At 38.4% G+C, this 27,108-nt stretch overlaps 1 protein-coding gene across 2 annotated transcripts in view; it reads right to left on the bottom strand.

Moving 5' to 3' along the window:
* Positions 1-3,654: 3,654 nt before the first annotated feature.
* Positions 3,655-27,108, bottom strand: part of DHX9 (DExH-box helicase 9) — a 41,877-nt gene continuing 18,423 nt past the window's right edge. For both annotated transcript variants that reach the window (XM_021063778.2, XM_084977913.1), the window contains 16 exons: positions 23,745-23,886; positions 23,245-23,327; positions 18,883-19,039; positions 18,015-18,115; positions 16,152-16,365; positions 15,874-15,968; positions 15,502-15,575; positions 13,842-13,994; positions 11,762-11,922; positions 10,849-10,960; positions 10,105-10,266; positions 9,867-9,994; positions 8,069-8,298; positions 7,794-7,909; positions 7,016-7,216; positions 3,655-4,828 (listed from right to left, as the gene is read on the bottom strand). In XM_021063778.2, coding sequence (XP_020919437.1) covers positions 4,123-4,828; positions 7,016-7,216; positions 7,794-7,909; positions 8,069-8,298; positions 9,867-9,994; positions 10,105-10,266; positions 10,849-10,960; positions 11,762-11,922; positions 13,842-13,994; positions 15,502-15,575; positions 15,874-15,968; positions 16,152-16,365; positions 18,015-18,115; positions 18,883-19,039; positions 23,245-23,327; positions 23,745-23,886 — 2,835 coding nt within the window. In that variant the 3' untranslated portion in view covers positions 3,655-4,122. The remainder of the gene's footprint in view (positions 4,829-7,015; positions 7,217-7,793; positions 7,910-8,068; positions 8,299-9,866; positions 9,995-10,104; positions 10,267-10,848; positions 10,961-11,761; positions 11,923-13,841; positions 13,995-15,501; positions 15,576-15,873; positions 15,969-16,151; positions 16,366-18,014; positions 18,116-18,882; positions 19,040-23,244; positions 23,328-23,744; positions 23,887-27,108) is intronic.

Here is a 27,108-nt window from a genome sequence, read left to right as displayed (position 1 = left end):
CAACGCCAGATCCTTAACCCACTGAACAAGGCCAGGGATTGAACATGCGTCCTCATGGATACTACCCAGGTTTGTTAACCACTGAGCCTCAACGGTAACTCCATGACCATTTTTTTAAAACACAAGTTCTTGTTAGTGGGGTGACATAAGAGAATGCCAGTGATTGTCCGTTAAGGCTTTAATAAGAACAATCTCTACAATGAACTTAATAAGCTGTAAAAGCAGGGATTTTTCTTTCCAATCTTCCTCTACCTCCCTGATTTTTGGCTTTAGAGTAGGTGATGGATAGTAAGCTCTTGTGAGTGAAAAAAAAGTAAGACTCACATGAGCAAACTTTTCACTCATTGGTCATCTGCCTCCTTTCTGTTGCTGCCATTGGTTCCCAAACAATTCCTCCTTCCCCAGGCCCACTTCAGAACACAGTGGCCCCCGCCTCCACCCCACCCATTCTCATATCCCTGAGGCACACACAAAGCATCAAGATTTTCTAAGAAATCTGAACTTTAACACAGTTGTTTTCTCCCTTTTCACCTCCCCACCCTTACGCTTTACTCCCTAATAACAAATTTAGAGGCTTAAACACGAGTTTACCATCATACAGTCCTGTAGGTGGTAGTCTTGATATGGATCCCACCTGAATAAAATCATTGTTGACAGGGAGTTCCCATTGTGGCTCAGCAGAAATGAATCTGACTGGCATCCATGAGGATGCAGGTTTGATCCCTGGCCTCGCTCAGTGAGTTAAGGATCCAGTGTTGCTGTGAGCTGTGGTGTAAGTCACAGATATGGCTTGGATGCCAAGTTGCTGTGGCTGTGGTGTAGGTTGGCAGCTGTAGCTCTAATTCTACTCGTGGCCTGGGAACTTGCATATGCCACAGGTGAGGCCCCCCAAAAAAGACAAAAAAATCATTGTTGACAGAGCTTTCCTGCTTTTCTGGATGCTGTAAGGGAGGATTTCTTTCTCACTTGGGTTATTGGCAAAATTCAGTACTTTGCTTCTTCTTCCATCTCATCTCCCTGACCCACTCTTCTGCCCCCTCCCTTCCACTTTTAGGGAACCTATGATTAAACTAAAGCCTGCTCAGATAATTCAGGGTAATTTCCCCACCTCAAGGTCTTAAATTACATTTGCTAAGTTCTTTTTGCCACGTGTACTATGTATCCACAGGCTCTGAAAATCAGAATGTGGACATCTCTGAGGGGTATTATTCTACTTACCACTTTTTTTTTTGTCTTTTTGCCTTTTCTAGGGCCGCTCCCATGGCATATGGAGGTTCCCAGGCTAGGGGTCGAATCGGAGCTGTAGCCGCCGGCCTACACCACAGCTCACGGCAACGCCGGATCGTTAACCCACTGAGCAAGGGCAGGGACCGAACCCACAACCTCATGGTTCCTAGTCGGATTCGTTAACCACTGCGCCACGACGGGAACTCCCATATCAGGCATTCTTAAGCTTAAGTATACAAACAGGCTCCAACAAACTACCTGCAATATTAAGTAAAAAACTGAACATACCTTTTGCTGGAGTCCATCATATTCTCAAGGGAGTCCTTCAGCCCCGCCCCCCCCAAGCTTAAGACAACTGAACTAGACAGTGTTTAAATCTTTTACATATATACTTTATTATTCAAATGAAGCCTAAAAGTTTTTTTCCTTCCCTTCTTTTCTGGGCCACACCTGTGGCATATAGAAGTTTCCAGGCTAAGGGTCGAAATGGAGTTGCAGCTGCCAGCCTACACCACAGCCACAGCAATGCCAGATGCTAGCAGTGTCTGCAACCTATGCCACAGCTTGCAGCAACACTGGATCCTTAACCCACTGAGCACTGAGTGAGGCCAGGGATCAAACCCACATCCTCACGGATACTAGCTGGGTTCTTAATCTGCTGATCCTAAAACAGTTTTGAACAAAATGTGTTGCTTTTCCAGTTTTGAACAAAATGTGTTGCTTTTCCATAGAACACTTGATTTGTTCCGTAGAAAACTCAGGGAACTTTGTCATTTACATTACGCTATACAATTTTTTTGTAATGTGGTATTTTTCAGATTTTATAGTTGCATAAGATAAACATTTATTTCCTAATTTCTTCATCCATTGGTAGGTATCAGATTACTAACTAGGAAATGATCAGAAAAAATAATGCCCAAAATTTTAGATTTTATTTAGATCATCAGGTTAACCTAATCCTATTGTGATTTGTCTAGTCTTTTAAAAAAGAGCTAAAAATCTCAGTTAAATTAATAATTACTAAAGTATTAAAAATAAACACCAAGTATATAATATTTCACATTTTTACTATGAAAAATACAGATTCATCAGTTAAGATGAGAAACTTAAATACTGGATTTGTAGCCAATTCCTTTGTTGTCTTTACCTTAAATTTAGTTCTAGGTTTGAAAGAAACAATTTCAAAGTCTAGAAATTTCTAAAAGATCTCTCATTAAGATTAATCCTTGGGAGTTCCCATCTCGTGGCTCAGCAGTAATGAACCCAACTAGTATCCATGAAGATGCGGGTTTGATCCCTGGCCTCACTTAAGTGGGTTAAAGGATCCAGCACTGCTATGAGCTGTGGTGCATGGCTCCAAATTTGACCTTTAGCCTAGGAACTTCCATATGCTGAAGGTGCGGCCCTGAAAAGACCAGGAAAAAAAAAAAGATTAATCCTAGAGTGACCAACCTGGTCCAGTTTTCCTACACTTTCTCAGTTTCAGCCCTTTCCCTAATGCCCAGGAAACCTGTGGGAGTAAAACTGGGAACAGGTGGCTACTGTAATTAGTTTCTAGGGAGCAGACTCTTTTCTTTTTTGGTTATGCCTGTATGGTATACACATGTTCTGGGCCCAGGGACCTTACCCATGCCACCGCAGTGACAACGCCAGATCCCTAACCTGCCACACCACAAAAGGAACGCCTAGATTTTTTTTTAAGAGCCGCACCTTTGGCACTTGGAAGTTCACAGTCTAGGGGTTGAATTGAAGCTGCAGCTGCTGGCCTACACCACAGCCACAGCAACATCAGATGTTTAACTCACTGAGCGAGGCCAGGAATCTCACCTGCATCCTCATGGATACTAGTCGGGTTCATAACCTTCTGAGTCATAACGGGAACTCCCCGAAATAAAGCATTTTCAAATTAAGGTATGTACCTTTTTTTAGACAAAATGATTTTATACTATAACCACTTTTTTTTTTAAGAATTAAGATATGAGCTCAGGGCTATCTAACCTAAAAATTTTTAAATTCCTACTCACTGTGCTATTTCTGAAATAATAAATGTGAAAATTCATTGGAATCTTAGAAGCTTATAAATATCTCTAAAATAAACTAGCTTTACAAATACCCTTTGAAATACATGTTAATGCAAACAGTTATTCATCAAATACCTAAACTTTATACAATGGTCAATCATCATTTACCTTAGTTCTTTGCTTAAATCTTTATTCAAGAGTTTTGTGGATTAATTTGTACTTTTAATTAAAATTTTAATTTTTACACTGGAAAACAACTAAAAGAATGCTGACTTTGGTCTTAGATTTTTCAAAGACAAAACTTGGGGAAAAAAAAATGTTCAGCCCTAGGTCAAAAGTTTTATTCAGGTACAGAGAAGTCCATGTGAATTGCGCACTGGGCCAGTATTAAATCCAAGAATAACAATTTCATTCCAAGACTATTTATTCTTACTACAAGTAATAACAATAGTCAGTATACTTGGGAAATGGAGTACAGTTTTTCAGCTGACATTTAAAACAGATGTAATTGACATTATTCTAACATGTAAGATCAACAAACAGTTAACTACATGGCCAGTATCTAATGTAGAACTTTATTTTCTACTGTATTAATAAACTAAAGGCAAGAAAATATCAAGTGAATTTTAAAGGCAAATCTTTACTCCTTAAAGAAAAAATACAAACGGTAGTACTTTTATAATAGATCGTTATATTTTACATAATATAAACAAAAGCACTAATCTTATGTCTAGTTTCCTTAAACTACAATGAATCACAGCATGGGTGAAAAAAATGGGTTTACTCGTTGGCAGCAAATAAACAACTTGGGAAAGGGGGTAGCATGCATTTATTTTTTAAACTGTCTATGCGCAGGCACTGACATAACCAAGCTTTAATAGCCACCACCGCCTCTTCCTTGTCCAGGGTAGCCACTCCCATAGCCCCCTCCTCTGCTACTTCCTCGCTGGAATCCCCCAGATCCTCTGTAGCCTCCACCACCAGACCCTCTGTAGTCTCCTCCTGACCCACCTCTATAGCCACCTCGGGAACCCCCTCTGTAGCCTCCGCCACCACCTCCACCTCCACCATAGCCTCCCTGATAGGAGTTGGAGCCACCACTATAGCTGCCGCCACTGAAGCCTCCATTATCATTGAAACCTCCGTTACCATTGAAGCCTCCACTACCACTGAAGCCTCCACCACCACTGAAGCCTCCACCACCCCCATAGCCTCCATTACCCCCAAAGCCTCCACCACCCCCATAGCCACCACTACCCCCAAAGCCCCCACCACCACCATAGCCTCCACTACCACCAAAGCCCCCATTGCCACCGAAGCCTCCGCTACCACCGAAGCCCCCATTTCCACTGAAGCCTCCGCCACCACCAAAACCTCCACTACCACCAAAACCTCCGCTACCACCGAAGCCGCCACCGAAGCCTCCGCCACCGCCGAAGCCACCACCGCCGTAGCCTCCGCCGCCTCTGTAGCCTCTGCCACCTCCGTAGCCTCCACTGCCATAACCAGAACCTCCCCTTCTATATCCACTTCCATTGTCATATCGAGCCATCTTGGGAGGACGTGGACCATCTCCATATCTAGAGAAAGCACAAAACCACCACCTTTAGCAAAGTATCCTTAATACTTCTCAACTAGTCACAAGATAGAAACATTTAGTCATATTTGAAAATTTAACACACAAAGGGAATGAAGCCAAATGCATACATACAAACAGAAATGAAATAAATCTGCTAAATCCAAAACAGACACAAGATGAAGCATAACTATTAACCATCTGTTTTGTTAAAGTTCTGGTTCATTCTCAAAAACCTTAAATTTTGGCAATAAGTCCTTACAACTTTAAGAGTTCTTTCTCACATCTCAACTATATGTCATTCTAGGAAAGTGAAAGAGGTTCCCTGAGATGGCAGTGAGTTATTTGATCTTTACCACTAGGTATTTTCCTGCATTAACTGTTTTTGAAAAGTGTCTTTGGCTAATTTGTTTACATCTAAATCTTGGTTCACGTGGCAAAGAAAGTGAGGGGTAGTGAAAAACTGCCTAAAATCAAATTGTCTCACCAAAATGTCAATTCAACATACCCGAAACCACTTATTCCTTCTGTGCAACTTTCTGAGAACATCCTGTACTTGTCCCATCCTTTCTAGTTTCTGGCCTTTTGTCCTTTACAGACGATTATATACGACACCACCTCCCTGACAAAAGTATCTCTCTCAAACACCTATGAACACTGCCTTCTTACCTGCCTAGGACACTTATCTTCCACCTTATTTCTGAAGAGTCTCCTCCTCAATAATTCTTCAATACACCTGCTAGCAGGTCCACAGTAATGAGGACCGCACTGTTTCAGGAACTGCACTGCCTGAGTCTGAATCCAGCTCTACCACTTACTAGCTGTATGACTTTGGGTCTTAACTTCTCTGTGCCTAGTTTTCTTATTTTTATTAAAGGAGATAATTATCTACATGATAGGCAGATTAAATATTAAGATAAGCTAATATCAGAAAAGCACTTAGCACAGTGTAGCGCTCTACTAGCACTGTTTGATTAACTCAGTTATAGCCAAATGAGAAGCCAGAATTCATAAAGCACCTATCAGTTCTATACATTAAGATTATAACAGTTTATAATCAAATGTAGTAAGTGATCCCTGATTGGGAGATTAAAGACTATTTTTGAATGACTAGAAAAAAACTTCAATATGATTACATATTCCTATTATTATAACACCTTTTTTTTTTTTTGGTCTTTTTGCCATTTCTTGGGCCGCTCCTGTGGCATATGGAGATTCCCAGGCTAGGGGTCGAATCAGAGCTGTAGCTGCCGGCCTGCACCAGAGCCACAGCAACATGGGATCTGAGCTGAGTCCGCAACCTACGTCATAGCTCACGGCGACGCTGGATCCCTAACCCACTGAGCAAGGCCAGGGATCGAACCCACAGCTTCATGGTTCCTAGTTGGATTGGTTAACCACTGAGCCACGACAGAAGCTCCTATTGTAACACATTTTTGGAGTGTGACCTGGTATTGTAACTATGTTCTTAAAAGATTCAAGAGGCATACTGACAAAATGGCATACATAACATCTGTAACTTAATTACAAATGATTAAGCAAAAGAAGTGTGCATATATGAAAGCATAGTATCACAAAATGCTGACAATCAGAGAACCTAGAATGAAAGAGTATATGGGTATTCACTGCACCCTATTCTGCCTTTTCTGCAGGCTATCAAGTTATTTCCAAACAAAAAGCTGTGGGCAAAGAAAACTTTAAAAAGGGGGGAAAAAACCTGAAGCAAATAAAACACTTAAAAGAATTGAGAGAAATTTCACACTGCTTTGTTTTAGGATCGTCATGTTCTTGTTACTTCCCTAAGACAAACCTTGTTGCTTTGCATTTGTAGAAGGAGCAATTCAACCACTCATCATTTTTTCTTTAGAGATGGCAAAGCAGTACTGTGGGAAGAGGATTATCTGGGCTCTTTCTTGTCACTTTCCGGTCATGTGACCCACCCTGGACTCCCTATGTACTTGACGGTCCCTTTCTATCTCAAACATGCACTGGTTTAATAGATCAGTGACACAAAACTAAGTAATACTCTCTTTTCTGGGTGTGTTAACCAGAACTAAGCTTCACAGCCAGCATTTGTCAAGAATTTAAACTTCCGTAACAAGGCCTCTTATTAATTAATTGTGGGAATTTGGGGCAGGTGTAAGATTACCATCCCCTGCTTAGTTCAAAGAGAAGTTACTGTGGTACTTACCGTGTGCTGCCAATCATAAGGTTAATGCCAGCAGCTGAGGGCCTGGAGATCTGGCGGATTGTGTTCAGCATACGTTCATTAACAGGGTCCAACTGGCTGATGATATCAGGCTGTTTGGTTACTTCTACAACCAGAGCCTCCATGGCTGCCCGGAGAGCAGTGATACAGGCAGCAGCTTCATGAGATATTTGCAGTCTGATCCTAAAATAGACGAAAATGATTGAAAACAATAAAAACCTTTGCTAACTTCTTAAAATTCACTCCCAGTCTACTGACAGTTGTTAACCAAGTCTATCAAGCAAAATACTCTTGGCAATACAGAACACTCAGCCTCAAATAAAAAAATGAAACAGGAGACCTAGGATTGCTGGTAAGTTTTTCCTGAATATGACTGAGTCTATTAACCATTAACTTCTCTTTAATTTTTGCCAAGTGTTTACTATATACTCATCACTAGTCTCTGAGCAACATAAAGCACATGAAAGAGGTACCCAAGCTCCAATTAGATTCCAATTCCTGTGTAGTATTCATGGTGATGGATTCGGCGCCAATGCCTAATGCATTTGCTTCTATTAGTATTGTCAACTTCAGACTTTACTACCAAGTAAGTATGAATGAACCATACTCCTAAGATACACCATTCTTCCCAAAAGACAATGTTATAAAGCACCTCACTTGTGCCATCAAATCTCGCCATTTTTCAGATTTAATTACCAGTTAAATTCTATTACATTTCAATTCTAAGAATTCAATTGAATTCACATCTGAAAATCCATACCAGTCATCTACAAGCACAATCTGTCCATCAGACTGGACCTTCTTGGAGGCAAAGAGAAGCAGCTGCAGTGGGGTGACTAAGGTCATGCCTTTAGCAGAGATGGCCCGGGTTCGAATCTGAAGAGAGAGAAAAGGGCAAGAGGAAATAGTTGACATTCCAATTGCCAATCAACTACCATATAATAAAAATGGAGTATGCTTTGAAAATTAAAATTCATGTTCCCATTGCACACATTAATAAGTGAATATGGATCTTCAAAACTGAACTTTTCTTACCTTTTCACCAAATACAAAGAAGGGAGATGGATACTTCATGTCTTGGCTGCTAAAAGGACAATTAACAGATGACTTGTGGATAAGTGCATTACGCCCTTCAGTGGTGAGAATCTTTCTCTTTTCCTTATGATAGCACACATTGGGGTACACGCCAAAGGCCAAGAGAGAGATAACAACATCCAGATTATTGTCTGGTCCAGTGTTAGTAAACACTTGGGTCAATAAACAATCTGTTAAGAGAAAGGAAATTTAAAGAAAAAAATTAGGTACCTGGCTAGTCCTCACATTGCATGCAAACTATGAGAATTAGAAGAAGTGACTGCCCCCACCCTCTTTCAAATAACCTAACTTCCTCTCTTCTCAGAACTGAGACAAGGAGAAATTCTGAGTCTCCACAATAAGAAAATTAAAATGTCTATATTCTCTTACAGTCTCGACATAAGTTGGGAGTAATTACTAAAAAGAAAAAAACTTTCCGCAATTAACCATCTTCTCTCAGAGTAAGGGCTAGACTGTTAAGACCACAAAATGTTTCATTTATTGTTTTAAAATGGCTTTTCCTTCTATAAGAGGTGAATGACGACTGAAGAGGAACCCTCTAGAAGAAGGCTAACGTTTCACCCAGCCTATGCTTTAATGGGTACCCCACCATATGGGAAGTATGAGGGTAAGCACTAAGAATTGGATATATTTTGTTCTAGAAAACCTGAGTCATAGTCTTGTAACTTCCTAAATAATTGAGTTTGGGCAAGTACTTGATAAAATTATCAGTTTCCTCATCTATAAAATGGGGTTAATAATATCTGCATCAAAGGACTGTTGCAAAGAGTCTATAATACAAAAATATTTTCTTTTGATTTTAAAAAATTACAAATTCAGTCAATTTATAACAGAAGAGAACTACTCTGACCTTGCCCAACCACCTTATCTCTCTCAACTAAATAGTCCTTTCTGGCTATGTGTTCCAGTTCTCGGTGTTTTAAGAAATACCTCTTTTCATCTAGCTGGAGAAGAAAAGTATAATAGCTCAAATTCACACAAGGAACAGCTGGATTACTGTTTCTACATCACATATCAAAGTCCTCTGTAACATCTGTACATCAAAACCTTAAAGCCACTAAAATTTAACATGGTAGAGTTTCCTTCTCATCTAAAAATGAATATACGGGCAATAAATAAAATCACTTCGCAAATCATTTGAGTTTATTCAATAAACTCCTCATTCTAAAAGCTAAACTGGCATTCTTTACAAAAGATTTTTAAAAAATCCACCCAAAGTAGCACAATTCTCACTTATTAAATCATCAGGGTACTAAATTACAATTTGGACATCATCATCTGCATCCTTTTAAAGGAAATGTAACTAATATGGGTGCTTCCGTTGTGGCACAGAGGAAACAAACCCTACTAGTATTCACGAGGGCGCTGGTTTGATCCCTGGCCTTGCTCAGGGGGTCAAGGATCCAGTGTTGCCATGAGCTGTGGTATAGGTCGCAGACGAGGCTCAGATCCTGTGTTGCTATTGCTGTGGCACAGGCCAGCAGCTCCAGCTCCAATTCAAACCCTAGCCTGGGAACTTCCATACGCCACAGGTGTAGCCCTAAAACAAACAAAAAAGCCAAAACCTAAACTAATATGATCACATGATTATCACCATAGTTCAAAGAACTAAGAAATAGCTGGGGACATAGGAAAGGCATAGGGTCCAACGTCTGAAGCTAAAATACACTGCACTGTCAATACGCATGTATGACATTAAGGTTACTTTAGACATGTCTTAAGAATGTGAGAATCTTACCTTCTGGAAATCCAGAATTAATCAGAATCTCTTTGAGCTGAACTTTGGCTTCCCAGGTCATTCTTAGTGTAGCCATATTGAGTCTTTTATGCTCACAAAAACGTATCTCTGCTTCTTCTCCACCCATTCTAAAACAAACATGTTTGTTAAGAGTCATTTCCAAAGCCCAGCGAACTAGATATAGTTTACAAACTATAGTTTATCCAAATATTGTAACTCTTCTCTTTCAAGCCCATACCTAGCATCATCCCAAGCTTGGAATACTGATAAAAGGGCCACATGATCAGAAAATCGGTTTCCAGCAAAATTTCGATGGATGTAACCCAATCGCTTTCCTTCACTGATGAAAGGCTCTGGAAAGCAGGTGGCGGCAGAGATGGTACAAATAGCATCTCCCACGCTGAAACAGACAAGAAAATTCAATTTAGATCACATTCTTGCTCTAGCAACTCAGGCAGTCCTGTCAACGGTGGGTCAGTCTTTACTGGCTATGATCCTACTTTGTTAACACTGAAATGGCTTTACAAGAATTTTTATAGCTGCTCTCCAAAGCAAAAAAGGGGAGAAACATGAGACCTGGTACTAATGGACATATATTTATTATAAATTGACTAAATATTACGTTTCCTTTCCTATTCTCCTGCATCTTACCAAATCTCTTCATCTTCAAAACTTGCTGATAAACTATACCTGACTTCCTATGCTATTTATCTTTCAAGGATAACTACTTAATCGCCTCAGAAGAACAGCACTTCTCTCTTGAGAAATTCGTGCTTTCCCCCCGACAAGTTGGGCCCCGGTGTCCATCTACTGCAACTATTTGTTCTTCTCATTTCGCACTTTTCTTGGTATCTAAAGTACACCAGTTCTCTACTAAAGACCACTTAGTTTTCTTCTATTCAAGCGTATCCTGTTTTCATGGGAAAGAGGGGTAGATTCTGAGAAATTGTTCTATTTATTAGCAATAAAACAAAGGACTTACTAGAAAATACACCCCATTATCATCATTTTGCCAAAACGAGGCTCGATGGGGAGTTTAGCCAGGATTCGTCCCAGAGGAGTCAACTCATCATTGGCATCTAATGCATCAAGTTCTGTAGGGAGATATTTCTTTGTGAGCAGAAACAGTTATGAACATCCCTTTAACCTAAGCAAAGATGAAACATTTCTTTATAGATTAAGGTTTGGATACTGCACTGAAGTTGTCATCAATTGTCAAGCCAACTGCCAGCGCCACGCCTGTGGCCAACAATTCTCTTCACTAAAAAAACCAAATTCAAGAACACCTAACATGAAAAAGGTACTAGAATTAAATCCTATTGGGTGTAAAGCTGAGTACAGTCCATGAGAAGTCTATAATCACAGAAATAAGTATAACAGTGGCCTAAGTAGGTAGATGCTATAAGTCTGATAACATCCGTTGATAATTTTCAGAAAGAAATGAAATTTGGAGAATAAAAGTCTCAAAGCAGATGAGCACAAGAGTCAAAATTCAAATTCAGGTTCTTCGTTGGCTCCGATGCTCTTATTTTCTACTATACTACAGTGCTTCCATAAGTGATCAGAAAACATAAACAGATGTTCTAAGAGATGTACATAAGACACTGGGTATCATAAGTAATTCATATTCTGATCCATAAAATACTGGTTACGAGAGAACACCTGTCTTTTCTCCATTTCCCCCCCCCAAATAAGATTCACATTATCTCTTTCTTCATTTATGTTGCTCATTTTATATTCTGACCATACCATGTACATTAAGCAACATTGAAAACCTTATTATCATAGCCCTGTGGACTGTATCCTCTTCTTGACTCATTTGTTAAGTGTTATTTGTCAGGATAAGACAGATGATATAACTGGTAAGTATTAGGCAGGTCTGTATTTGCAGGTACCTCTAAGTGTGTGCTCCGCTTCAATCACAGCATCCAAAGGTGGAGGTTCAATTGCCTTGGCCAGAAACTGGCCAATTCCTCCCAGACGCAGAAGTTTTATGCTCAAAGCAATTTCATGCAATGGTGTTCGGAACATCTCTGGTGTCATGTGGGTCTCGAGTCTAAGAAAAAGTTGAAAAAAAAAAAGAGAAAAAGAAAAAAAGTTAAGTGTAAAACAACCATCTTCTCTTGTGTACACTCAAATTTTGTAGAGATGATCAGGGATATGAAATTGCCCCTCCCTTATCCTTTTAAATCACCAAAGAACATTGCATATTTCCTACAAAGGCTCTCTAGACAAGACCTTAACTGAGTAGTGGCTTATGACTTCACTTACAGCTTGAGGTATTTTCAGCTGAGAAATGAAGGAGGATGAAAAATTACCCCAAATCCCTCATGTTATTACCCCCATCTAGGGCTTCTTCAGGTCCTGCCTCCTGACAAACTTGAGTTAAAAATGGTAGCAAGACCTTTTATGGGAGATACAAGCTCATACTAACATTTCCCTGTAACCTCTTCCCCCACTTCCTCATTCAGGTAAATTTAGTACCACTGCAAAGATCTTACACATTATCTAACCCTTTAAAATATTAACAATGAAAACTATTAATATAAATTAACAATGATAATAGCTAATGTTTACTGAGAGCTTAATACGTGCCAAGCTTTTTTCTCAGCATTTTATATAACTGACTCCATTCTCAAACAAACCCCATGTGGTTAGAATTTCACTATCTTCCTTTCTCAAAAGAGGAAAGAGATTTTTTTTTTTTGTAGAATAGGGAAACAAAGGCTTAAAGAGTGTAAATGTTTATGGTTATGTGATACAGTTGGCACAAATATTAAAATCCAAGTCTCAGGATGATTCTGCATGTATTATTTACATAACGAAGGTTCATGGGAGCCATTTAGAGGTGGATTCCAACACTGCTAGCAAGACTTAGATTAGCTTAAATCAAGTTTATAAAAACACAGATAGGCATTATCTATTCGTCATCCTATGGAGAAAAGAACAAAAATCCCTTACAGATCTATTCATGGTGTTGCTAGTTGGTAGGTGGTTTTACATTAAGATGTTAAGAGTACAGAACTTGTTTCTTCAAAGGACAATTCAACCTTTAAAAAGAATCAGGTATCTTCCAAATGTTACAGCCAGTCTCCTGCCTTAACTTAGGACACTCAAATAAACCTACATTTACAATTAATTACTAGAGAGCCATATGTTATCAGTATAAAAACAAATCAAACCAGCTTTGATTTTTCCTCAGTGTATTATATACATCTGGCCACCTAAATTAGTCTCTCTCTCTCTCTCAAATACACCCTAACACTATCTCTATAACCAACTGGTTAAAACTTAAGTATACGACATGGGTTTCAAGAAACATATAACTAAATATATACCTTAAATCTGTAATTCAGAAAGTTAAGGATTTTTTAAACTAATTGGTCTCATCCAAAAACTTCCCCCCAAAGGCTCTGTGGAGATGGACAAGGTATTAACAGGCTTGGGTTTCAGTCCTGGATTAGTGGCTAAGCTCCTTAAGCTTTGCTTTCCTTACCTAAATAATGCCCTCTGTTTCTCAGACACATGAGGATCATGTGAGAGGTGATGTGCTAACAGTGGGTGTGGGGGTGTGGTATAATTCTATAAATACAAAAGTACTGTTATTTTAATGTATCTTTCAGATGGTTAACCAATTCATAAGTATCAGTAATCCCAAAGTGGTAAAGCTATGTGGTGCCAGAATTATGCCCATATATCCTTTCCCCCCCTTTTTAACGGGGAAAACATGTATCATGCTTTTAAAAGGTTATTAGTAAATAGTTAACTAGTATCAAACATGCCACCATTGATAATTTCTTATTTCTTTACATTCTCAACACAATCTTGCTAAGTGATTGGAGAAAGCTAAGTTTCCTCCAATTCACTTAAGTTCAGGAAGTTTATGGCAGGGCAAAGGAGTGTGAGGAAGGGAGGTTTGTTTGTAAAAGGTTAAAAAAAAAAAAAATTCACTCTTTATTCCAGAATTGCTCGTACCTGTCAAAACGAGCTCGGCTGCAGAGGTGAAAGCAGAACCCAGGCCGTACACGACCAGCTCGTCCTTTCCGCTGCTCAAGGTTTGTTTTGGATGCCCACACTGTAGCATAATTGGTCATGTTGTTGTGAGCAGTGAACAGCTTCACTTTTTGCCTAATTAGGAAAGAGTGGTTAATTGTAAAACTCACATACACTATCAACACATAACTACCATATTTCCACTACGTGAAAGACTAAGACCTACAAAGCGTGCCACTTACCAGCTAGATGACCTCAACCAAGTTACTCATGTTTCTGTGCCTCATTTTCCTCATCTGAAAGTGTGTATAATAACTACTACCTACACCTCATAGTGTATTTATAATCATTAAGTGAATTAATGACTGTATAGCATTTAAACAGAATCTGGCACAGACACCTAAGCATGTGGTAATTACTCAAGCCAACTCTATTCCAGAATTTAGCTTAACTCTCAGGGAATCTATGAAGCTAAACGAGAATATGTGGCACTTCAGATGACGTCACCAAATCGTGAAGGCGTGGTTCTTCTACCCCGCTAAGCAACCCCAAAATCTGTGTTACACACAGGCAGCTGGCACCAAACGACTGGGATTGGCACAGAAAGAGCTGTGTGCTATTCACTATTCCCTAAAGTAGGCACGGGCAAAGATTTTTCAATTGCCAGGACAAGCTTAGGCACTATACAGAGAAGACACGGGGCATAAGGTGGCGAGATAGAACCAAGTTTTGACATTTTTGTCCTCTGTGTATTGATTACCATATAATTCTTTATCTATACACAATGCCTCCCTGCGTATTTCCCAGGCTATCTTATACCACACATGAGGTCTTAAAGTCTTTCACTTTTTTTTTTTTGAAGTCTTAACTCTTAAATGAGGATCCTAAAAATAGAACATTTGTCCTGAGCTAAACACTGGACATCTTTATAAACCAAACAGCATTCTATGCCACTGTATAGCAGTGGTCACTGGAAACACTCAATGGGAAATGAGTAAAATACCAGCAGACAACAACAGTGGGAACAGTCAGAAGTTACTGTTTAAACTTTGTTACTTTCTACCATGATAACTGAAGAGATGATCAACACCAAGAATCACCATTAATTAGCCTATAACTCAATACCCAGAGATAGGGCACAGTCAATTTAACAGTATAAGAATACAGACATGGTTTTGTTAGGCACCCACAGCACGCAGAAGTTCCTGGGCCAGGGATTAAACCCACAGCACAGCACTGACAACGCCAGATCTTTAACCTGTTGAGCTATCAGGGAACTAAAAGTTTTAAAAATAAGGTTTCTGGAGTTCCCATTGTGGCTCAGCAGAAACGAATCCTAGTATCCATGAGGACGCAGGTTTGATCCCTTGGTCTCACTCAATGGGTTAAAGGATCCGGCATTGCTGTGAGCTGTGGTATAGGTTGCAGACTTGGTTCAGATCTGGCGTTGCCATGGCTGTGAAGTAGGCCGGCAGCTATAGCTCCAATTTGACTCCTAGTGTGGGAACCTCCATATGCTGCGAGTACGACCCAAAAAAGAAAAAAAAAAAAAAAAGTGTTTTTGATTCTGTTAACTTATTCTAGACACTATACAGAGGATTATAAAGATCTATTCTAGCAAATGGGTTCCTTGGGAACTTACTTGCAGGAGTCAATGACATAAACAACATCATTTATGGTGATGCTTGTTTCAGCAATATTTGTGGATAAGATAACCTGTGTAGAAATGACATTAAGAAAAATTACATCTCAGAAAATATTTTCCTATTATACACTTAAAAGGAATGATCTGCTTATGCAACAAATAACTAGATTTACCTAAGTCTTAAAAAAAAAAGATCACTCACTCATTGACCTGATACTTGAAAAACATACTAAGCTCAGAAAGAGAGAACCCCCTTTTCTCTTCCTCAATTTGGATGAATTACAATTTGGGGGGATGGCTCTTTGAAGGCCTATAACATTTTTAATCTGTGTCACTCCCTACCCAGTAACTGTCATGTCTACTACTTACCTTGGTTACTCCAGCTGGCACTGGATCAAACACTTTGCGCTGCTCCTCTCGAGGAATCTGAGAATGCAGAGGCAGAATCTGATACCTATGGTTTCCTATAACAATACAGAAAGGTTAAGATCTAAAAATAGGAGCCTAGTTTAAAACTGTTCTATGTTATGCATATTTTTAATCAAAAATTCTTATAATACTAAATTGTTTTCACATGTTGGCTAGGGCACAAGCAAAAACATTCATTTTTACTCCCAAATAGTTGAGAATTCAAGAGAGACTCATACCAAAATGTGGATTCATTTCCAAATGCTTCTGCATAGTATAAATCAAATTCCAGCCAGGTAGAAAAACCAACACAGCTCCAGGAACATTAAGGGTCTCAATGTATTTAAGTAGAGCCTCGATGAGTTCAAAAGGAGTTTCCTTCTCATTCAACTGAGCCATGCTCATTTTTGTTTCTAGACCATATTCGTCCCCACAGATCAGGTTACAATTTGCCTGCAAAAAACCAGGAAGATATATTTTGGATGTCTCAATTACTACAGCTCATAAGTTTCCTAGATTTGTTCTGTATGTTCAAATGACCCTTAGTATCCTTATTAAATGACACTTAGTATCCTTATTAAGTTTATCTAATTAGTCATATCTGGCACAAAGACATACAGTTCAATTTTCAAAAACTTAAAACTACTGCACAACGACATATTCAATTTTTCTCTGACCAGTACTTCAAACAAACTCTTAAATTTGACTCTCAACTTCTAATGGCTTCTTCTAGTAAGTTTATTTCTTAACTTTCTCTTCTTTTTAGGGCTGCTCCTGTGGCAAAGGAAGTTCCTGGGATAGTGGTCAAATCAGAGCTGCTGGCCTGTCAGTCACATCAGCAATGCCAGATCCAAGCCTCATCCGCAACCTATGCCAAAGCTTGCTTGGGCAACACAGGATCCTTTAACCCACGGAGTGAGGCCAGCGATCAAATCTGCATCCTCCCAGAGACTATGTCCGGTTCTTAACCTGCTGAGCCACAATGAGAACTCTCAAGTTTCTCTTATGACTACAAACTCTTGGTTTTTAAAAAAATATTTTCCTTACTGATAAATGAACTTTTGCTGTTGTGATTCTCTTTCAATCAATTATAATTACTTCCTCATACATAAAATGCCTCCCCGTGTAATTCCTAGGCCCCCTCATACCAAATATGAAATCCTTTAATTCTCAAATGAGTGCAGAGTATTTGATCATTTTCACCTATTTCTAAAATAATGTGGTCTGAACCATTGAAAAAGTCTGCTTAGAACCAATCATAAACCAAGACTTCAGTAATGAGAAACATAGTTTTTTTAAAATTGATAACATCCCTAAATTTCTAATTTGCTTCTCATTTATGTATTTTATTGCTTTTTATGGCCATAACCATGGCATATGGAAGTTCCCAGGATAGGGGTCAAATCCGAGCTATAGCCACCAGCCTACACCATAGCCACAGTGACGCAGGATCCTAGCCACCTCTGCGACCTACACCACAGCTCATGGCAACACTGGATCCTTGCCCTGCTGAGTGATGCCAGGGATTGAACCCTCGTCCTCATGGATCCTAGTTGGGTTCATTAACTGCTGAGCCACAAAGGGAACTCCTGCTTTTCATACATTTAAGCCTTCTGATTAAAAATATCCAATCCCAGTTTGTGTTTTATCATGTTCTGCACTGCTGGCTGTCTTATAGAATTCATTCCATTCAAACTTCCAGATTCAAGATACATTTTTAAATACCACTGGTCCAACTCTTAAGCACCCTAAAATGTTATTTTTCTTTCCTGTTTCTTCTTAGAAGACCCCTCCCATCAACCCCATTTTAACTCTCTCTGATAATATGACCATATAGTCTCTCTAATCTAGGACTACAGCTGCTGCTTCTTTAAACTTTATTGTACACATGGGTCAGCTGGAGACCTTGTTAACACCCGAAGTCTCATCTAGCAGATCTGGGGTTGGGCACAAGTCTCTTCCTATCAGGTTCCCAGGTGCTGTAGCTCATGGAAAATACTCGGAGCAGCAAAGCCTGCTGGAGTTTTTAAATACCCCATTCTATCTCTTTTTTTGCAGTAACGATTTGCCCATAATGAAAATTCTTCATGAAATGCACTTACATCATCATCCTCACTACCGTCATCATCCTTATCCTTCTTTTTCTTGTCCTTTGGTGGAGGAATAAAGTGGGTCATCTGAATACAGTCTTCCAAAAAATATTCTGCCAGGGCAATTCAGTCAGGTAAGTACTATCAACTTGCAAAACAGAGCAGTCTTTAAGATTCATCTTCTAATTCATAATTCAAAATTACCTTCGCACCCTTCAATCTCATTTGTTACAATTTCAATCTACATTTCTTTAGAAATTCTAGTGGCAATAACCTCTCTTCCCAATCAAACTCAGTGTTCCCTTATCTTGGACCTTGAAGGAGGTGAGGTATCTCTAATACCTGTTCCCACAAAGCCAGTCAGGGTATCCACTATATACGCTATTCAAAGCAAACATTCACAGAGTGCATGAACGCTCTATGCTGTACACTTTCATGGTGTGGGAGTTGGATACGGAAAGAAATTAACATCAACACAGTATTTTACCTTGAAAACATCTTAATCTCATTTCAAAATCTGCCTGCTCTGGCTCTACAAAGGATTCTCTTATTAATTTAATCCTGCTGCTTAAACTCTGAACAGTACTCTCCATGAACATCTACAGGCCATATTAATTCACACTTGACTATATAAAATTTTTAAAGTTTAGCTCTAAATAAAAGAGAGGAAATTTACTGGATATGCAAACCCCTCAAGGGGAGAATGAAACTCATTACTGCATGACTAAAACCCCAAGAATGCTATAATGCATTCAATACCCTAATTTGGACTGTATTTTAAATATCCTTTAAACTATTACTCGCACATCCAGGATTAAGAAAATCCACCAGTACTGCACAAAACAAGTTCACCGTCCCTCCCCACTCTTACAATATTTACCTTGAACTGGGTAAGTCCTCCCATAAACTTCAATGATTGGGCAATTGAAGAAATATTCACAGAACATGCTGGTGTCAATAGTAGCAGACATGAGAACAATGCGAACTTCAGGATAAGCCTGAACCACATCACGCAACACCACTAAAAGGAAGTCAGTCTGTTGACAAACAAACAGAAAAAAAACAAAACAAAACATTAAAAGTCCTTGCTATTGAGATACATCTAAAAGATTTCTTTTGTTATACAACCACAAAACATCAGTAAAATTCAGTTTCTTAGATGGCCTATAGATAAAAGGATTACAGTGGGATGCGGTCATATTATTTTTAAAAACAGTTGCTGCCTATTAGCTGTGGTGATTAGAAATGAGTGCTATTAGGGTAAGGAAAAAGAATAAAAACCATTAATGAGGAAAAGAACTCATCTCAAAATTCTCAATGAATTATATATGTAGGTACACTAACTTGAGAAAAAAGCCATCATAAACCAAAAATCATTTTCCAATCACCTGTTAAAGCTAATTTTAAAAATGTTGAAAAGGCTGGATTTAGTTCAAACAAAATAATGGTCAAGCCATTTATTATTTAATAATGTAAAATTTCCATCAACTCACCAAACAACATGAAAGCTACAACTCAGACAAAATTTTTCTGTGTGGTCCTCAAGTCCATCAGTCTGCCTCCCCAAACCAGACAAATCCACCGTGCTAAATCTTTTCATACACCTTTCCTCTCATCTATATAGATAACTATATATATGTATAATATACATATATATGCGTATTTTTAAAATATTTTAATGGCCATTACCTGTGGCATATGGAAGTTCCCGGGCCAGGAACTGAACCTGAACCGTAGCTGAAGCAACGCTAGATCCTTTACCCCACTGCGCCAGGCTGAGGATAGAACTAAGGCCTCTGCAGCAACCCAAGCCACTACGGTCAGATTCTTAACTCACTGTGCCATAGTGTTAACTCCACATACTCATTTTCTTTTTTGGCCGCCCTGTGGCATATGGAGTTCCCAGGCCAGGGATCAGATCCAAGCCACAGTTGCAACCTACACCATGGCTGCAGCAAAGCCGGATCCTTAACCCACTGTGCTGGGCCAGGGATTGAATCTGCATCCCAGGCTCCCAAGACACTGTTGATCCCATTGCAGCACAGCAGGAACTCCCACATATGCATATTTTTAAATGTACCTACTCTTAACTTGGTATGGTATTTTATGTAATCTTTTGAGATTTCCTTTTTCACATACTAATATCACTGCTAAGAGTGACTCGTGTGTCACCAGTTTTTCTTTCTGATGACTGTTTAATATCCTAATGTATGAATACACCAATTAATTCACCAGCAGATATCTGGTAGTACCTACTGAAGGTATCTCGGTTATTTCTAAGATTTGACTATTGGGAGCATTTGCTACCCTGAACATTCTTATTCCTGTTTCCTGTGGTACCTGTGCAAGTTTCTATGGGTTAAGTGCAGGTATGGAACTGTACTCGCAGGGTGTGTAAACACTGAACTTCAGGAGATAAAACTCAAAACTATTTTCTGAAGGTGTTCCACCTGTTTATAAACTACCATGAGCAATGGACAAGAGATTTCAATATTTACATTCCCTAATATCTGGCATCACCACTTAAATTTTATTAATCAAATGGATATAAAGCAGGATTATCTTAATATGGCCTTCAACTGTACTTTCCCATTCACCAATGAGGCTGAATACCTCATGCCTATCAGCCAAATATAATTCCTCTCTCTAAAAATGCCTGTATTTTTCCTTATTTTTCTACTAAGTCATCTGTACTTTTCTTACTGACTTGTAGGAAGTGTTTATATATTTCTGACTCTTTGTTGTCTATATTGGAATCTTCTAGCTTGCACTTCTCCTTATAGTATCTTCTGAGTGAATAAATGATCTTAATCTTAAGAGATGAATACTTCAGTCTTTTGTCTCATGGTTAATGCATTTCATGTTTTAAGAAATTCTTCCAGAAGGTTTAGAACTATGATGCCCAATACAGTTGTGTCGAACACATAAATGTAGCCAATCTGAATTGAGACGTGCTGTAAGTACACAGATTTTGCAGGTTTAATATGAAAGAGAATGTAAAAAAAAACTTAGTATCTTTTTCATACTAATTACATGGTGAAAATATATCTCCTGAATTAATTTTACCTGTTTCTTTTCACCTTTTAAAATATGTTGTTAGAAAATTAAAAATTAAGTCCTGATATCTGTAAAGCAAGACCTGCCCTTCTGTTCTTCTACAGGAGTCCTGGCTATTTCTGGACATAAAACTTCCCTGTAAGTATTTGCTTATTTTTTAGGTACATCCACAACATATGCAAGTTTCTGGGCCAGGGACCGAATTCAAGCTGCATCTGTAACTACACCACAGCTATACCAAAATGAGATCCTTAACCCAATGTACCAGGCCAGGGATCAAACCTGCACCACCAGAGATGGAAACAAAGCTGGATCCTTAACCCATGGCGCCACAACAGTAACTTACAGCAATCTACAATCTAGGCCGATTAGCAAAAAACCTACTAGGAATTTGACCAGAATTGCAGATGTACATCCAAATGTGGATCAACTCAGGGAGAATTGACTTCTATATTGTATTCCTAGCTGTGAACACAATTTGGTCTTTTAAAAAGTTTTGTAATGAAGTTTTACTTTTCCAAGAGGTTCTGCATGTCTTTATGTTGGATTTAGTCTTAGGTATTTGACACTGTGACTAGTGCAATGCTATCTTTTTAGTTGTTTTATCTGTAACATATACAGTGTAGACTTTTGTTTATTAAACCTTTTACCCAATCACACTGCTAAATGTTTCTATTCTAGTATTTCTAACACCTGGTCTCTAAGTTCTTTTGGGTTATTCCCATAAAGTATCAAATTCAGTTAAGGTTCATCTGAAAGAGAATACATCTTTCTGCAGATTTTTCTATTTTTCACTGTGAATAACATATTAATATAGATCTAACAATCTTTCAAGAAAAGTTGACCAACGGAGTTGCCGTCATGGCTCAGTGGTTAACGAATCCGACTAGGAACCATGAGGTTTTGGTTCGATTCCTGGCCTTGCTCAGTGGGTTAAGGATCCGGCGTTGCTGTGGCTCTGGCGAAGGCTGGCAGCTACAGCTCCAATTCGACCCCTAGCCTGGGAACGTCCATATGCCGCGGGAGTGGCCCTAGAAAAGGCAAAAAGACAAAAAAAAAAAAAAAAAAAAAGTTGACCAAAAATACTTATTTTTTGAAAAATAGTAATGATGACCCATGATATTTCCAATATGACCTGTAATAATTTAAAAACATATGATCTGTAATAATTTAAAGAACATCAGTTGCTACCATGGTGGTAAAGCAATACTGAAATATTTTTTTAATCAGGAAAGAGAAAAAACCTTAAGTTTTCAAAAGATTTTGCATAAAACAACAAAAATTTGATCCAAATAGTTAAAAGTTGATTTTAAAAGATCATCTGATAAACCATATAAACTTTCTTACCTGCTTTAGTTCAATCATAAAGGTCAAAATTTTGTTAAAACTGATTATGATTAACGATGGCTGTGGAAGTATTTTTTTAAAGAGGAAGGGCTCCAACAAATATTCTAAGTAACTGCACCTTGGCAAAAGTTTGAATCCACTGACACCTTGATTTGGATATGTAAAATAGTGCCATAAAAACAAGTCATTGCTTTGTTATCAATCTTTGAATTATTACACAGTAAGTTAATTCTTTACAAGTTTTGCCAAGGACCAAAAAAGGGAAGGTTGTGAAGTAAATTCTAGTTTAATTCTGGCATGTTTATCATTAACATCTGAAAAGACTAGAACCGCAAATCCAAAAAGACACTATTAATTACATTAAACTTAAAAACTGTAAAACTTACCCCAGATATAATTCTAATTCGAAGAAAAACTGATTATTAAAATTACTGCAGCTAAATTAGTTCAGTTGTTCAATTATGCTGGCTTAGTAATTACAGAGCTGTTAAGTTCTTTACTTTTAAAACTCTGATTTAACCAAGGGGGGGGGGGGGAGGCCTTGCTAAAAAGAAGTGTCCAACATCTCAATGACTAAAGTTCTTAACTTGGGTTTTTTGGCCATGCCCACAGCATTTGGAAGCTCCCGCCAGGGATCAGATCCATACCACAGCAGTGACCCAAGACACTGCAGTGACTATACTAGATCCTTAACATGCTGAGCCACATAGGAACTCTTGGGAGTTCATCATTTTGACGGAAGCTGTAAACTGGGAAATGGGAAATAAGACATTCTACTTGCATTTCTTTATTCAGAATACTGGCGTTTGTACCTTACCATAATTCTCAAGTTACTTACATTTATGTCTCTTTCATGGATTTCATCTACAATTACATGACTAATTCCTCGAATGCCTGCTTCTAATTTTCTCAGGAGCACTCCTTGAAAAGAAAATCAAAGTAAAATCTGGAAATGAGTTTCTATGTTGATTATAGAAAAGTGCAAATAAACACATTTCTAGACAATCAACTGTGTTTCAACTAATATATAACCCCAGCATTTTAGGAAAGAGATAATCACTGGTATATTTAAATTATTAAAAATGTGATCATGTACTCTGAAACACAGTTGTATAATGAAGAAAGTATTAAAAAGATTTAACTCTAGTAACTCTAGTAACCCAGGCTGACTTCATCTGCCCAAGCTACAACAACCAGCAGGTATATCATACTCTCCTGAAGAAAAAAATGCCAGACACTGGCTTATTATTTCCATTCATTCTGTGAGGTTACCAAGTTTTCTTTAGAAACACCACAATGTAAACCCCAAATTAAAGGCCAAAATATAACACTACTAACCTACAGTACAAAACATTATACTGGCATGAGGGCGGGGAAGTATAGACTCAAATCGAACACTGTAGCCACAGCTTTTTCCAGGCTCTTCTCCTCTCTCATACGCAACTCGCTCTGCCACAGAAACGGCACTGATTCTCCTGGGCTGAGACAAAAAAGAGAAAAGATTTAAAAGCTACAAAATGGTAGTTACACTAGTTACACTTATTAGGGTTATTAAGTTATTATAGTAAATCTGTCCCAATGTCAGTTTAGTAATCAACAAAAACAGTAATACCTTTAGGAAGCTCCAAAAAGTCGTTTATTGAAGGTGAACAATCTTCTTTGCTATATCTACTTTTCATTCACTTATTAACCCACAACGTATGCATAGCACATTTATGCCAAGTGCCAGATATTTAAAAAAAACGACTCAATGAGTTACTCTTGCTTTTGATGAGCTTATGTAGCAAGGAAAACTGAGCATATATTACTACTTCCAGTATTTAATGAACTGAACTCTTTCTTAAGAAGAGTGCTATAGAATGCTAATGTTTAAGTGTTGGAGTTTGACTTCTCTGAAAACTTCCAAAGTGTTCCCTATCTTCTAAGTACACAAAACAAATATTTACTTGAATACTGTGGCTATGATATCCTGAAGGTATAGCTGTGGAGGTACATGTAGATGTATAGACTAAATGCTTCAAGGTTGCCTTGAATTTGACTTTGTCAAAAAGTTCCTGATCTAATCCAAACCCCCCAGAACAGTAATTCCGTGAGAGTGATCAATATTCTTTGAATTAATATAAAACATGACTTCTTAATTTCTGTATCCCTAGCACAAAAGTTCCTTAGGGTATGTGGCTAGTAGTAAATACAGCTATGTGTATAATCACCTAGTTCCTATTTTTTCTACACACAAGATAAGGGGTTAAAAGATGCCATCCTGAACATACTTGGTATTTTCCTCAACTTATTTTGTCTGGTTTATATGCCTTGACTTGCTGAACTATGCTGGCTTTTAAAGACCACTACTGACCTGCACCTCACTAACTGAATAAAAGTGTTACATGAAAGACTGAGCTATGTTCATCAAGAGAAGTGTGTGCTATATACTAGAGAATGTGAAGATGATACTCCATTAAAAGTATAAAATACAAAGTTTGTTTGTTTTGTCTTTTTGCCATTTCTCGGGCCGCTCCCGCGGCATATGGAGGTTCCCAGGCTAGGGGTCTAAGCGGAGTTGTAGCTGCCAGCCTACGCCGGAGCCACAGCAACGCAGGATCCAAGCCGCATCTGCGACCTACACCACAGCTCACTACAAAGTTTTTTAGGTACTTTCAAAAAGTTCTTTGCATTCTATCAAGAACAGGTAAATGCTCAACACTATTCTTATCCCCTTTCTCACCTTCTGTCTTTCCTACAGTTTTCAACATTTCTACTCAACAGCTGGCTTCCAGAAAACTTCAAATCAGTTAGGATATTTGATTCTTCTGAGGGGTATTTGCATACCACTGGACACTCAGGGATTGTTTTTGCCCCCTTGAGGCTACTTTTAGATCACCATCATAGTTTCCAGACTTTTAAATTGACTATTACCAGGGGATGGCATATTCTGTAAGGTATCTACTGTAGTTCCCAACCCTACAGTCCCTATCCCCCAAGCCATCTGTGACAGAGGCTGTTACAAATTAATAGAAGAGGTGCTAAAACAACCACCTTCAGAAGTCCAAGTGACCAAATTTCTTTGAACATTAACAGAAAACATCACTATCAAGATGACTATTCAAAACATCAAAGAAACAAATGACCCTATAATCTCCTTTCCATGTTTTGTATGCTTCTCTAACTCATCAGCTTCCAATTTCAACAGCGCTGACTTTAAACATTTAGAATATATACTAAAAAGAGAAGTGCTTCTTTTATTAATAACTGATTCAACTAGAAATCAGTGGGATTTTCTTGAGGGAAGCATGGCAAAATACACAGAAATTAAAATATGCATACCCTTTGACCAAACAATTTGATGTCTAGGAATTTATTCAAATGAAATAATCAAATGAGAGTATAAAACATCTGTATAAGTATGTTCATCCCAGCACATGTAAAACCAAAATATTAGAAAACAATCTTGGAGTTAACTATTGTGGCTCAGTGGAAATCAATCTGACTAGCATCCATGAGGACGCAGGTTAGATTCCCGGCCTCGCTCAGTAGGTTAAGGATCTGGCTTTGCCGTGGCTGGTGGCTACAACTCCAATTCAACCCCTAGCCTGGGAACTTTTTAAGGGCCACAGGTGCAGCCCTTAAAAACAAATAAACACACACACACACAAACAGTGGTGACAGAAGCAAGAGAAGTTAGGTCAACCGAACAGAATACTTCAAATTATCCTACAGTATATGAGCTTTACTTTATACTTTCACTACATTTTCATCTGCTCTCATTTGTTCTGCAGAATCTTATTACTCTGGAGTCCACCTATAGTAGTAGTTTTAAGTGATTACCTCTTCACAATTCTGTTTACCTTATCACAATAGCTAATATTACAGGTAAAACCTTCCATAGCACAGGCAGCTAAAGACCTGTCTCAAAGTGTTCTGCAGTGTTCTAAAATCTGCATCTTTTGGACCCCTTTGACATTTATCCAGAAGTACAATTTCTCTTATCTTAGAGCTCTCTAACTGAAAGAATACAAGTTTCAGAACTTTGTACCTATTTCTCATTTGGGTATTTAAATACATGGTAATGAACTAGGCTGCAATAAAACACAAGATTTCTAGGCACCAGATACCATAAAACATATCAAGCCATTTTTTTTTAACATATCCTCTATTTTCTAGGTTCTGAGTTTATTTTACACGAGGGACAGCTATATTCTTGAATGAAGGCACCTTAGAGTGTGTGCAAGACTGCCAAAATATTCAGAGAAACATGCTTGACTGGCATCCTAGCAATTATAATTCACCTCTCTCATCTTTAAGGTCAGAAAATACTTCCTATTTTCAACTGTGGTACACTTACATAAGCTTAAGTGGCTTGTGTATGAAGAGCATGAAGGCACAAAAAGCATACAGTGTGTGTGGTACAGAATTTACACCAAGGCTGATACTAAGGTTAGGAGTTAACCATGAGCTACTCATTCTGTTTTATTCTAGTCCATTAGTAACTCTCAACTTGTGCTCTATGACTTGAAATAACACATTTAATCCAAGCACACAGAAAACTTTGGTAATAAACTTCATGTAGTTTCTCCTATAAATGACTAGGTGGAGGACAAAGGAGAATTGATACAACAGTGATATTACTATAAAAACTACTGTTATCTCAGATTGTCTTAATAGAATTACTGCATAAAAATTAAAATACTAAAAACTGTATTCTACA

Source organism: Sus scrofa, chromosome 9, assembly GCF_054392235.1.
Source record: "Sus scrofa isolate SSC_HxYL_T2T_F1_AM1 chromosome 9, Sscrofa_HxYL_maternal_Yorkshire_Landrace_v2.0, whole genome shotgun sequence".
NCBI lineage: Eukaryota > Metazoa > Chordata > Mammalia > Artiodactyla > Suidae > Sus > Sus scrofa.
Note: the sequence above shows the minus strand (reverse complement) of the source record. Positions and strands in the feature narration are given on the sequence as shown.